General features: G+C 33.9%; 1 protein-coding gene across 3 annotated transcripts in view; it reads left to right on the top strand.

Annotated features, from left to right (window-relative positions):
- Positions 1-631: 631 nt before the first annotated feature.
- Positions 632-12,549, top strand: part of LOC115218917 (coiled-coil domain-containing protein 186) — a 145,129-nt gene continuing 133,211 nt past the window's right edge. For all 3 annotated transcript variants that reach the window (XM_036508997.1, XM_036508996.1, XM_036508995.1), the window contains exon 1: positions 632-663. In XM_036508997.1, coding sequence (XP_036364890.1) covers positions 647-663 — 17 coding nt within the window. In that variant the 5' untranslated portion in view covers positions 632-646. The remainder of the gene's footprint in view (positions 664-12,549) is intronic.

The following is a 12,549-nucleotide window of genomic DNA, read 5'->3' as shown; positions in this document are numbered from 1 at the left end:
TCTTTGTTATTATTATTATTTTTTTTAAAGGATATATACAATATTAAAATATACACTCAGTGTGTGTGTGTATGTCTGTTGTGAGAATGAGTAAGAACTGAAGCTGATCGAGTTTTTTTCTTGTAAATTTATTGCAATATTTTGTATTAAGCATGTACATGCGTGCATGAACGCGCACACACACACACACACATTCATTTTCTTCTCTGCTGCATTTATATACTTACAGAAGTTGACTTATCAAAATTAATTGAAAATTTATTCTTTTAAAGAATCCTGAAAAAGCGTGAGAATCTTGAACTACAAACCTTTTTTTACCCTGCTTTAACATGTCACAGTACTAAATTTATTACTAACCTTGGTCAGCTCTCATTCCACTAAAGCTGATAAAATGATAAAAAATTAAATAGCTATAATACAACAGGAGTGAAGGGTGGATGTAGGGAGTGATGAATGGCTAAGAGGAGGGACTAAAAGATAATTTATAATTGTTAATCTTTGCTCTGAGAAGCTAATAAAAAGGAAACACATTCCACTTTTAACTACCCTCCACTTCACTTTTGTCATTAATACCAGGTTGGGGAGACATGAATATAACATTTTTCTCTACCCTTAGGTGTTTTGTTACTAGTCAGAAGAAACCAATATGTTATCAAGTCTGAGGTAAGCACTGCACAGCTAATCACCCAGAGAGCCAAGTTAGTAAATCAATCAATTCTTATTTCACTTCATTTACAGTACAAAATTATTCAGAAAGTCATAAACATCAAACGACTTTATTTCATTTTCAGTGACGGTTGTGTGCTTATGTAACATAAGATATTATTGAGAGCTTACATTGTCCGAGTGGGTAATGAGATGAATTAGTTGTAAATGTATCTACTGAGGTCAGTAACCAGTCACACATAGAAAGTCTTTCCTGCCTTCAATTAAACAGAACAAAGAAAACTCTATGCATTGTTTAACCGGCTTGGAATAAGAGCCAAATCTTCTTCAGATTCCATCCTTCTGTCTTAAAAGAGGGATACATCAGATATACTATACCGGAAGAAAAGAAAGAATGCATGGAGATGACAGGAACACCTTTTATTATTGGACCTCTCAGTCAGGTTTGACATGGGTTTAAATAATGATTGACTTTATCATTCATAGAAATTATGGGTCTGGAATTTAATAAAACAAAACATCATATCTTTTAGATTGAAGTATTTATCAATTTTCTAGGTTTAGGCTATGGTACAGAGATAATATCACTAAATATAAGTTAGCTAACAGGTGCAACTATAAATTAAGCCATGTAGCTATCCATCATCATCATTTAACCCTTTAGCATTTAAACTGACCATATCTGGCCAAAATATTCAATTGGTTTTAACTAACCAAATACAGTCTCTTACACTTACCCTACAATGTCACACTGAAAGTCAACAATTGCATCATCGAAATCTCAAAGCTACAAGATACTCTTTTACTCTTTTACTTGTTTCAGTCATTTGACTGTGGCCATGCTGGAGCACCACCTTTAGTCAAGCAAATCGACCCCAGGACTTATTCTTTGTAAGCCTAGTACTTATTCTATCGGTCTCTTTTGCCGAACCGCTAAGTTGGGGGATGTAAGCACACCAGCATCGGACAAACACAGACACACACACACACACACATATACGACGGGCAGGCTTCTTTCAGTTTCTGTCTACCAAATCCACTCACAAGGCTTTGGTCGCCCCGAGGCTATAGTAGAAGACACTTGCCCAAGGTGCCACTTGCCCAAGGTGCCACGCAGTGGGACTGAACCCAGAACCATGTGGTTTGTAAGCAAGCTACTTACCACACAGCCACTCCTACGCATGATTAATTCAAAACAATGTGAATAAATAGGTATTATATCTGACAGAGTAATCTGAATTCTAAAGGGTTAAAATCTGTATTCCATGCTGGCAAGGGTTGGACAATTTGACAGGATCCGATGGATGCTGGAGCACATCATCCTCCAATATCTGCTTTGGCATGATTTCTATGGTTGGAAGTCCTTTGTAATAGCAATCACTTTACTGCATGTACCAGGTGCTTTTTTTGTGCCATTGGCACAAGTGATGTTTCCATGTAGCTTGCAAGACTACAAAACCCAGGGGTAGCAGGAGCTTTATGTGAGAAGATGAAGGGGTTCAAGAAGGGAAGGAGGGAGGGGTGAACCGATTCCTGTACAGGAGCTGTATGGTTGATCGCCTTTAGGAGAGAGAGAGTGAGAATGGTCTGGAGGAGCTGCAAGTCACAGGTGATTCCTTAAGGTACACGGTGAGTAGAAGTGCAATGAGATGGGGGAACTAGGAGTGTAGGTGGGTAGGGATTTGCAAAAGTGTATGGGAGAGCAAGAGATAGGAGTATGGGAGGTAGGCAACGACTTCAAAAATTAGGTTGGAGTGAAGGGTGGATGTAGGGAGTTATGAATGGCTATACTGAATAATAATTTTAAGCTTACTTAATACTATAAAATCATTTATTTCTGTTAATAAGACACAAGGCCAATTTAAATGAGGAGTAGGAGCACCTTAACAAAATGAAAAATGTGGAAAGAAATAGCTAATATCTTGGACATCAAAGGGTTTCAATTGGTATGTGTTTGAGATGTAATGAAGTGAATTTCAATGGTTGTGGATTGCACTTACTTGATTGTATTGTCTGTTAAAGGAAATTATTTGTTTTCATAGCAGTCACATGATTAACTAGCTCAGCTTTTGTATATTGCTATAATATAATTTATTAATGTCAGTAGAAGGAAAATTGAAGTAGACTTCATTATGACTTTAAAAAGTGAAACAGGAGGACCCTGAAAATCTGAAATTTTACCATTTCTGCTAGTCTGGCTTTTAAATTTTAAAAAAATGTATTATTTTCAGCCACATATTAGCATGTTTGAAAATTCAGTTAAAGATTTAATAATCTTAATGCTTCATATGAGCAATTTCAAATCAGGTATGGCTGTGTGGTTAGGGAGCTTGCTTCCTAGTTACATGGTTTTGGGTTCAGTCCCACTGCGTGGCACTTTGGGCAAGTGTCTTCTGCTATAGCCTCCGGCCGACCAAAGCTTTATGATTGAATTTGGTAGGCTGTGTGTGTATATGTGTGTGTAGGTGCTTGTGCCTCTCCGAGAGAGAGGGAGAGAGAAAGGGAATAAATATTCTTTTTTTTGCGTATTTTTGTGTATTAATTTAGAACATAATAATAACTGGTCCATCACATAATTAGATCTTCCAGAGGCTTTCCTTTTTAACTCTACTTAGTATCTGGTGCTTAATGATACTAATTAGTTAAATGCTATCAAATTAAGCTATTTGGCTACATATTTCAGTTCCTTGCTAACAGTTAGTTGAGCTATTAAGCTATCAGTGGGATATTTCACCAGATATTCTTGTGTATTTGATTTGGTGTAATGGATGAGATATACTCGAGTTTATCCCAGTTTTTACAGCTTGAAACCTTTGAAAGGCATCTTTAGCATTCAGTAGAAACCTCCAGTCTTTTGTAGTTTAACAAATGAAATAACTTCACATAAAAAAGCACCCAGCACACTCTATGGAGTGGTCAATTCTAGGAAGAGCATCCAACCATAGAAATCATACCAGAACAGATAATGGAGGCTGGTGTGGCCCCTAGCCTTATGAGCGCCTGTCAAACCATCCAACCTATGCCAGCATGGAAAACAGATGTTAAATGATAATGATGATAAGCTCAGTAAACTTACAAAGCATTTGTCAGATATGCTCTACCATATTATATATTACTAGCTGTATCGCCCGGCGTTGCTCGGGTTTGTAAAAGAAATAACTATATAAGCATTTTTAGAGAGTTACTTCCCTTATAGATGCCAATTCGGGCTTTCTTAGCCATTTCTGTTTTGGTGTCTTCAAGCCATGAAGTCGTTGTTCTAAAAGAACGCTGGTCTCCTTGACAACGCTTTACGGCGTTGATTTCCTTACACTCCCTTCCCCACAGCTTCACGAGGGAGGGAAGAAGGGGGAGAAGCAAACAGGTGCAGGTGTGACCATGGACGCCAACTCCGCCGCCATCGACACACGAAAAATTATGCATTAAAATGGAATAAAAAATGATGTTAAATTATTTTTAAAATCGTAGACTCATCGTAGACGCGCCCTAATACTCAGACGGGCTCGATATGAATCACGACTATAAGATACCCAAATTTGGTTAAACTGCACCGCAAAATGTGGGAGTAGTTAGGAATCTAAATCGAAGGGGACAGACACTCACACAACTACAGTTTTATATATATAGATATTACACTATATCATTATATCATATTATTTATATTATATCCATTATTATATACACTCTGCCATAAATAAAAAATATAGAAGATTATTATTAGTTAAATTTTTTTATACCAACTAATTTAAATAGATAAAAGAGTTGTTGTATTGAAGATGTAATTGTTTATATATTTTTTGTTGAAGTTACACGTAGGAGAAGACTTAGATACTTAAATATACACATTTATATACGCACAAATATTATTATTGTATATTGTGATGACAAGAGACTGTCTTGGACATCAAAGGGTTTCAATTGGTATGTGTTTCAGACATAATGAAGTGAATTCCAATGGTTGTGGATTGCATTTACCGTAAATCCTTGAGTATTGTCCGCCCTTAAGTATAATATGCAGGGGATTTTTAGGGGGCTGTACCTTTGAAAAACCTAAACCTTGTGTATAATATTCACCCCTTCTCTAACTTGAGTCAAGGAAGTCTATATAATGTCCTTGGGTTGTAAAAATGTATATGGTAACATCTTTTATGATTATTGTGTATATAACAATGCAAACGTGTAGCTATTTTGTGCATTTTGTTTGCAGAAAATAAAGAAATAACAGTAATAACATTTAATAAATGTTGCTTACTGCAAGTTATGGATGATCCTTTTATGACTTCATTTGTTTTCAGGCTTAGCTTAAGGTATTTTCGCACCCGACATCACAAAATGCATCTGAATAAACATTGCCGGACAGCAAATAGAGACTCGGACATTGCTTAGAAAATAATTTTCATTTTTAACCTCATATATAGTACGCACTAGGGATTTTGACCTTTAAATTTTGGGGAAAAAATGTGGATTATACTCAAGGATTTACAGTACTTGACTGTATCATCCGTTAAAGTGTTTTTGTTGTTTTTAATTGTAATTGATGTAAGATTGAATAGTCAACACTCATGCTCATAGCACAGACATTTGAATTAATTTTTACAATCTAGCCGTCCTTTCACACAGAATTTTGTCTTTCTGAAACCAAGGACCTTGAAGTGACTTATATATAATGGAACTGTGATTATGTGTATCAGAAAAAATATATATAAGTCGAAACAATTTGTTGGCATTTTACGGTTTTTATAATTATTTATATAATATCATATTATGTTATATATTATATTCATAGTATTTAATGTAATATTGTAATATAAATAAATTATTGCATTGTTAATAGAATATCTCTGTATTCAATTTACCTTTATTATATCATATTATATCATATGAAACATTTAGTAACAGAGTGTTGTAAGCGCCATCCAGGCCATTTTTGAGGTTAGTATATCATTTTCTTTGTCTCGAAATCTAGAATCCAATAAAGTTGAGAGGAAGAACTGGTGAGGCTTGCAATAAGGTCGAAAATCTATGTGTTGGTGTTTCTTTGTGTTTGTCCCCCACTGCTGCTTGACAACTGATGTTGGTGTGTTTATGTCTCTGTGACTTAATAGTTCAGCAAAAGAGACTGATAGAATAAGTACCAGGCTTAAAAAAATAAGTCCTGGAGTTGATTTGTTCAATTAACACCATTTAAGGTGATGCCCCAGTATGGCTGCAGTCAAATGACTGAAACAAGTAAAAGATAAGGCATGTCTGCTAAATAGTAGATTAAGAATTTAAATGCTTCAAGTGACATTATTTTGTTTTTTTTAGGATTAAATCTTTAAGCTTTTAGCACTTAAACTGGCCATATCCACCTTAAGTATTCTACCGATTTTTTAATGTTAGAACTAGCTAGATCCAACCTTTCACATCTACCCTTATAACGCAGGGTAAATTCAAAACAATGTAAATACATAGGCAGTACATTTGATGGAGTTATTCTGAATGCTAAAGAGTTAAAAAAAAATGATGACTATTTGCTTTTGAGATGTCTGTGTAGCTGAGTGCTTATGGCAGCATGGCTCAGTGGTTAGAGCATCAGTAGTCAGTCTGATTTCCAGACCAAGCTGTGTTGTGTTCTTGAGTAAGACACTTTATTTCACATTTCTCCAGTTCAGTCAGCTCTAGAAATGAGTTGCGACTTCACAGGTGCCAAGCTGTACTGGTTTTTGCCTTTCCCTTGGATAACATCGACGGCATGGAGAGGGGAGGCTGGTATGCATGGGCAACTGATGGTTTCTATAAACAACTTTGCCCAAACTTGTGCCTCAGAGGGTAACTTTCTAAATGCAATCCCATGGTCATTCATGATTGAAAAGGGTTTTGTGTGGTCCTACACTGAACCCCACTGCATAGCATTGTGGGCAAGTGTCTTTTGCCATATGATTGGGTCAACCCAAGCCTGTGACTGAGATTAAGCCAATAGAAACTGTGTCAGATGGAATGTATTTCAAGTCAAAGGTTTAACCTTGTCACACAGTTGTCATGCTGTTACATGACAACTGTCTGAGAATTATGTTAAGGGTACAAATATCCTTGAAAAACTCATCCGCTTACAGTATGATTTAATAAGTAGACATGGTTAGGATTTACTTATGAGCAGACAGTTTAAATGAGTGTTTCTCAACCATTTTTTGCCTGTGAACCTCTTCGATTCCTATTTCACCCTACTGGATCTTTATACCCATTTAATGTCTAAAAGATCCCGTTATATTTTTATATAATTAAATATTATTAGGAATTGTATTAAAAGAATTGTGAAAATATTTTGTGTATTGTAGAAGTATAACCAATTTTTTGCTTATGGCACAGGAGTGGCTGTGTGGTAAGTAGCTTGCTTACAAACCAGGTTCAGTCCCACTGCGTGGCACCTTGGGCAAGTGTCTTCTACTGTAGCCTCGGGCTGACCAAAGCCTTGTGAGTGGATTTGGTAGACGGAACTGAAAGAAGCCTGTTGTATATATGTTTATATATATGTGTGTGTGTGTGTGTGTGTGTGTATGTTTGTTCAATTAAATGGTGTCGCATGAAACAACCGTACTGCATTACCTCTGGATATCCTTGTTGCTTATTTTGATTGTAATCACCCCATTTTGAATTATATGGATAATACCATACTAAATTCTGGTGCCTTTAACTTAAGTACCATTTTCAACTGAATCCAAATTCTAATGCCAAATATGCCAAAAATAGACAAATCGTCAATAATCATATAATTTATCACTATAAGCACGCGTGTTGAAGTAAGCTGACAGAAATTCCGTCATTATCATTTTGGTACCAATTTCAGAGTTAATTCATAAGAGTTTTCTCCTTGTCAGCGATAAATATGGTAAGAAATAAATGAAATACTTACTTATACCCATTGAAGAAGTAAACACTAAGTCATGAGCACACTTAAGTACCCCAAATATATCCAAAATAGAAATTCTCCAGCACACCTCGAGACAAGTGTGATCGGACAGAAAACTCTCATAGAGTGAGAGAGAGTCCGGAAGTGAACACTATAAAATTTACATCTAATATAGGATAAAATTTGAAAAACATTCTATCAATGGCCAGCATATTAAAAAATACCTTTAAAGGTTAAATTTATAAACAACTTATAAAACAGAGGAAAGGAATTTTCTCCTCGTCGGCGATAAATAGGGTAAGAAATAAATGAAATACTTATACCCATGGAAGATATATTATACAATATTCATATTTTATATCTCTGAATACATCTCTGAATATCAATATAGGATTTCATTATAGGGACAATTCTTCTGCGAAACAATCGTAAGATGCTTAAATAATTAATTCAAAATTTTTTAATTATCAAATTCATTTTATACATTATATTTATATTTTTATATTTATATATATATATATATATATATATTAATACAATAATGTCTTTCACACGGGTATATCATTATGATGAGTTTGGATATTAATTTTCTTTATTGATAATAATAATATATTAAAAAATATATGTATATATCACTCATATTAAATATATAAATACTTTAATAGTATTAATATTTTTATACAATGGAGCACTCAATATAATTCAGTATATAATATTCTATTGAATATATTTACCTAAAGATTTATATAATATATATATATATATATATATATAATTTCAACAATTGAGGGTAAAATTAATTAATTAATTAATCAATTTCACCAAGTATTCAGTATGCAAAGGGACCATTTAAGGCAAATTCAAATTATTACATATATAAAGGGCTTAGTAAAATAAATTACTTTGCCGCATACTGAACTCGTTAGAAATAGCAGCTAAAAAAACTATTTCTAACACTTAAAGAAAACCTCTCTCATATAGTGCTTGCTCAATTCAACCCAAGAAAGTATGAGGGTAGAGACATTAAAAAATCAAATGCAAAGGTTATTTGAGTACGTACGTTTCAAGATTAGCCAAATTCGACCCTTCTCTCATCAGCTCAGAATGCCCTTGTTTGAGTTTGAAAACACTGAAAATGGGAGCATACCCTTTCGGCTTGTTATCGCTTCTGAAGATCTGTTCCCACTAACAGTGCTAGCTAACTCAAATATGCAAGAGAAAAATTTCTGTTCTCTCTCTTTTTCCACCAGCGTGGGTTAATCAGCAGCAAACACTATCTTTTTTTCGGTAAAATCCAAGACAAATAAGTAGAGAGAGATGAATTATAATTTCAACAATTGAGGGTAAAATTAATTAATTAATTAATCAATTTCACCAAGTATTCAGTATGCAAAGGGACCATTTAAGGCAAATTCAAATTATTACATTATATAAAAGGGCTTAGTAAAATAAATTACTTTGCCGCATACTGAACTCGTTAGAAATAGCAGCTAAAAAAACTATTTCTAACACTTAAAGAAACCCTCTCTCATATAGTGCTTGCTCAATTCAACCCAAGAAAGTATGAGGTAGAGACATTAAAAAATCAAATGCAAAGTTATTTGAGTACGTACGTTTCAAGATTAGCCAATTCGACCCTTCTCTCATCAGCTCAGAATGCCCTTGTTTGAGTTTGAAAACACTGAAAATGGGAGCATACCCTTTCGGCTTGTTATCGCTCTGAAGATCTGTTCCCAACTAACAGTGCTAGCTAACTCAAATATGCAAGAGAAAAATTTCTGTTCTCCCCTTTCCACCAGCGTGGGTTAAAATCAGCAAACACTATCTTTTTTTCGGTAAAATCCAAGACAAATAAGTAGAGAGAGATGAATATAATTTCACAATTGAGGGTAAAATTAATTAATAATTAATCAATTTCACCAAGTATTCAGTATGCAAAGGGACCATTTAAGGCAAATTCAAATTATTACATTATATAAAAGGGCTTAGTAAAATAAATTACTTTGCCGCATACTGAACTCGTTAGAAATAGCAGCTAAAAAAACTATTTCTAACACTTAAAGAAAACCTCTCTCATATAGTGCTTGCTCAATTCAACCCAAGAAAGTATGAGGGTAGAGACATTAAAAAATCAAATGCAAAGGTTTTGAGTACGTACGTTTCAAGATTAGCCAAATTCGACCCTTCTCTCATCCTCAGAATGCCCTTGTTTGAGTTTGAAAACACTGAAAATGGGAGCATACCCTTTCGGCTTGTTATCGCTTCTGAAGATCTGTTCCCAACTAACAGTGCTAGCTAACTCAAATATGCAAGAGAAAAATTCTGTTCTCCTCCCCTTTCCACCAGCGATAACAAGCCGAAAGGGTATGCTCCCATTTTCAGTGTTTTCAAACTCAAACAAGGGCATTCTGAGCTGATGAGAGAAGGGTCGAATTTGGCTAATCTTGAAACGTACGTACTCAAATAACCTTTGCATTTGATTTTTTAATGTCTCTACCCTCATACTTTCTTGGGTTGAATTGAGCAAGCACTATATGAGAGAGGTTTTCTTTAAGTGTTAGAAATAGTTTTTTAGCTGCTATTTCTAACGAGTTCAGTATGCGGCAAAGTAATTTATTTTACTAAGCCCTTTTATATAATGTATATATATATATATATATATATATATATATATATATATATATATATATATATAATATATATATATATATATATATATATATATATATTATATATATATACATATATATATGTAATATATATACATATACATATGTATAATATATATATATATATATATATATATATATATATATGTATGTATATATATTATATATATATATATATATATATGTATATATATACATATACATGTATATATATAATAATATATATATATACACATATATAGACATATATATTATATATATATATATATATATATACATATACACATATATATGTATATGTATATGTATATATATATATATATATATATATATAATATATATATATATATATACAACTTATAAATGAGGGCAAAGGAAAAAAATTTCTAATGCCAAATATGCCAAAAATTGGACATATTGTCCATTTACCATATAATTTTCCCACACACTACTCGAAAAGAGGCCGACAGAAATTTCTAAAAAATTCCATTATTACCATATCGGACCGATTTCAGGGTTAGTTCAAAAAGAACCCTCCCTTTGTCAGTGATACATGTGGCAAAGAAGTAAATGAGATACTCTGTGAGTGCCTCAGTTCAAATCACACGTGTCTTGAATGGGCTGGAGTATTTCTATTTTGGATTCATTTGGGGTATTTAGTTGTGCTCATGACTTAGTGTTTGCTTCTTCCATGGGTATGAGTAAGTTTTTCGGCATATTTGGCATTAGAATTTTTCTTTTGCCCTTATTTTGTAAATTATTTATAAATTTAACCTTTAAAGGTATTTTTTGATATGCTGGCCATTGATAACATTTTTTTCTCTCGAAAAAAATTTTATCCTACATTAGTTGTTATATATATATATATATATATATATATTATATATATATATATATATATATAATATATATATATATATATATACATATACATACATATATATATGCATATAAATATACATATATATAGCTATATATATACATACATATACTCTTTTACTTGTTTCAGTCATTTGACTGTGGCGATGCTGGAGTACCACCTTTAGTTGAGCGAATTGACCTTTGTAAACCTAGTACTTATTCTATCAGTCTCTTTTGCCAAACTGCTAAGTTACGGGGACGTGCACATACCGTCCATTGGATGGGAGGGGGGTGGCGCGTCTTGCTTGTATATATATATATGGATCAAAACAGTTTGATTCAAGCTCCTTGTTACTTTCACACATGCCGACCCCTCAAAATAAGGGAAGAGGAACATTGCAAAGCTGTGACATGGGGAGATATTGATAAATCAGGTATAGCTGATCATGTATGGAAAAATGGAGACCACCTCCCACTGTGGGATGAAGTTAAAATAATAGACAGAGAACACCACTGGAAAACATGAAAATTAAAAGAAGTAGCACATTTGCTAGGACACAATAACCTCCTAAGCAGACCGAGTGCAGATATGAACAGCATATAGGAACCGGTATTAATGAAGGATAGGAGAATATTAGATTTATAAGCCCTAAAATTCACTCCATAATTGCCCACCGGTATATAGCATAGTGGTTAAGAGGGCGGGCTACTAACCACTGAGTTCGATTCCAGGCAGTGACCTGAATAATAATAATAATAATAATAATAATAATAATAATAACAACAACAACAATGAGAACCCAGGTTTGAAATTTCCCCAAGACACCTGATGAAGGCTGGAGGGTATATCAGCCGAAACATTGTGTGAACAACAAACAAGATAATGATAAATATCCATCAATTGTAAATAAAGTAAATAGAGTTGATAGTATCGAGAATCCACTTGCTAATGATACCTGTCTCATTTTTGCAGGGGTTGATCAGCCTGCATTTAGAGTTGGATGGAAATTAGGCTTATGGTCCTGAAATGTAAGGGGGTCATGTGGCGAGGCAGTCCACGCAATCATCTATCTTAAGGTGGATAGCTAGCACCTTTGCTTCTGTGTTTATGTCATTGTATGTGGAATTACAGGTTTTTTTGTGTGTTTTGGTGATGGTGTTTGTGAGGAGTCTTGAATGTGAGGAAGCATTTGTTTCATAAATATTTTTTGTTTTATCTGCGAGGATGTGTAAATTGAGTGATTGTTTAATACTAGTCATTAAGGAAGGGGTTAGAAGGGGATTTAAGGAAAGGGTTAGAATAATGCCAAAACCTTACCTTCTTTACAAGGTTCCATAAGTCAGTCTCAAAGTTCTCAGGTCTTTCATACATCAGGGGCACTTTCAGGATTTGAAGCCAAACTCATCTGCAGATGTAGTAGTGGAAGGGTTCTCATAGAAGAAAGCTTTCCAGCACATTCGTTT

This window comes from Octopus sinensis, linkage group LG14, assembly GCF_006345805.1.
Source record: "Octopus sinensis linkage group LG14, ASM634580v1, whole genome shotgun sequence".
Taxonomy (NCBI): domain Eukaryota; kingdom Metazoa; phylum Mollusca; class Cephalopoda; order Octopoda; family Octopodidae; genus Octopus; species Octopus sinensis.
This window is presented reverse-complemented; position numbering and strand designations above follow the sequence as displayed.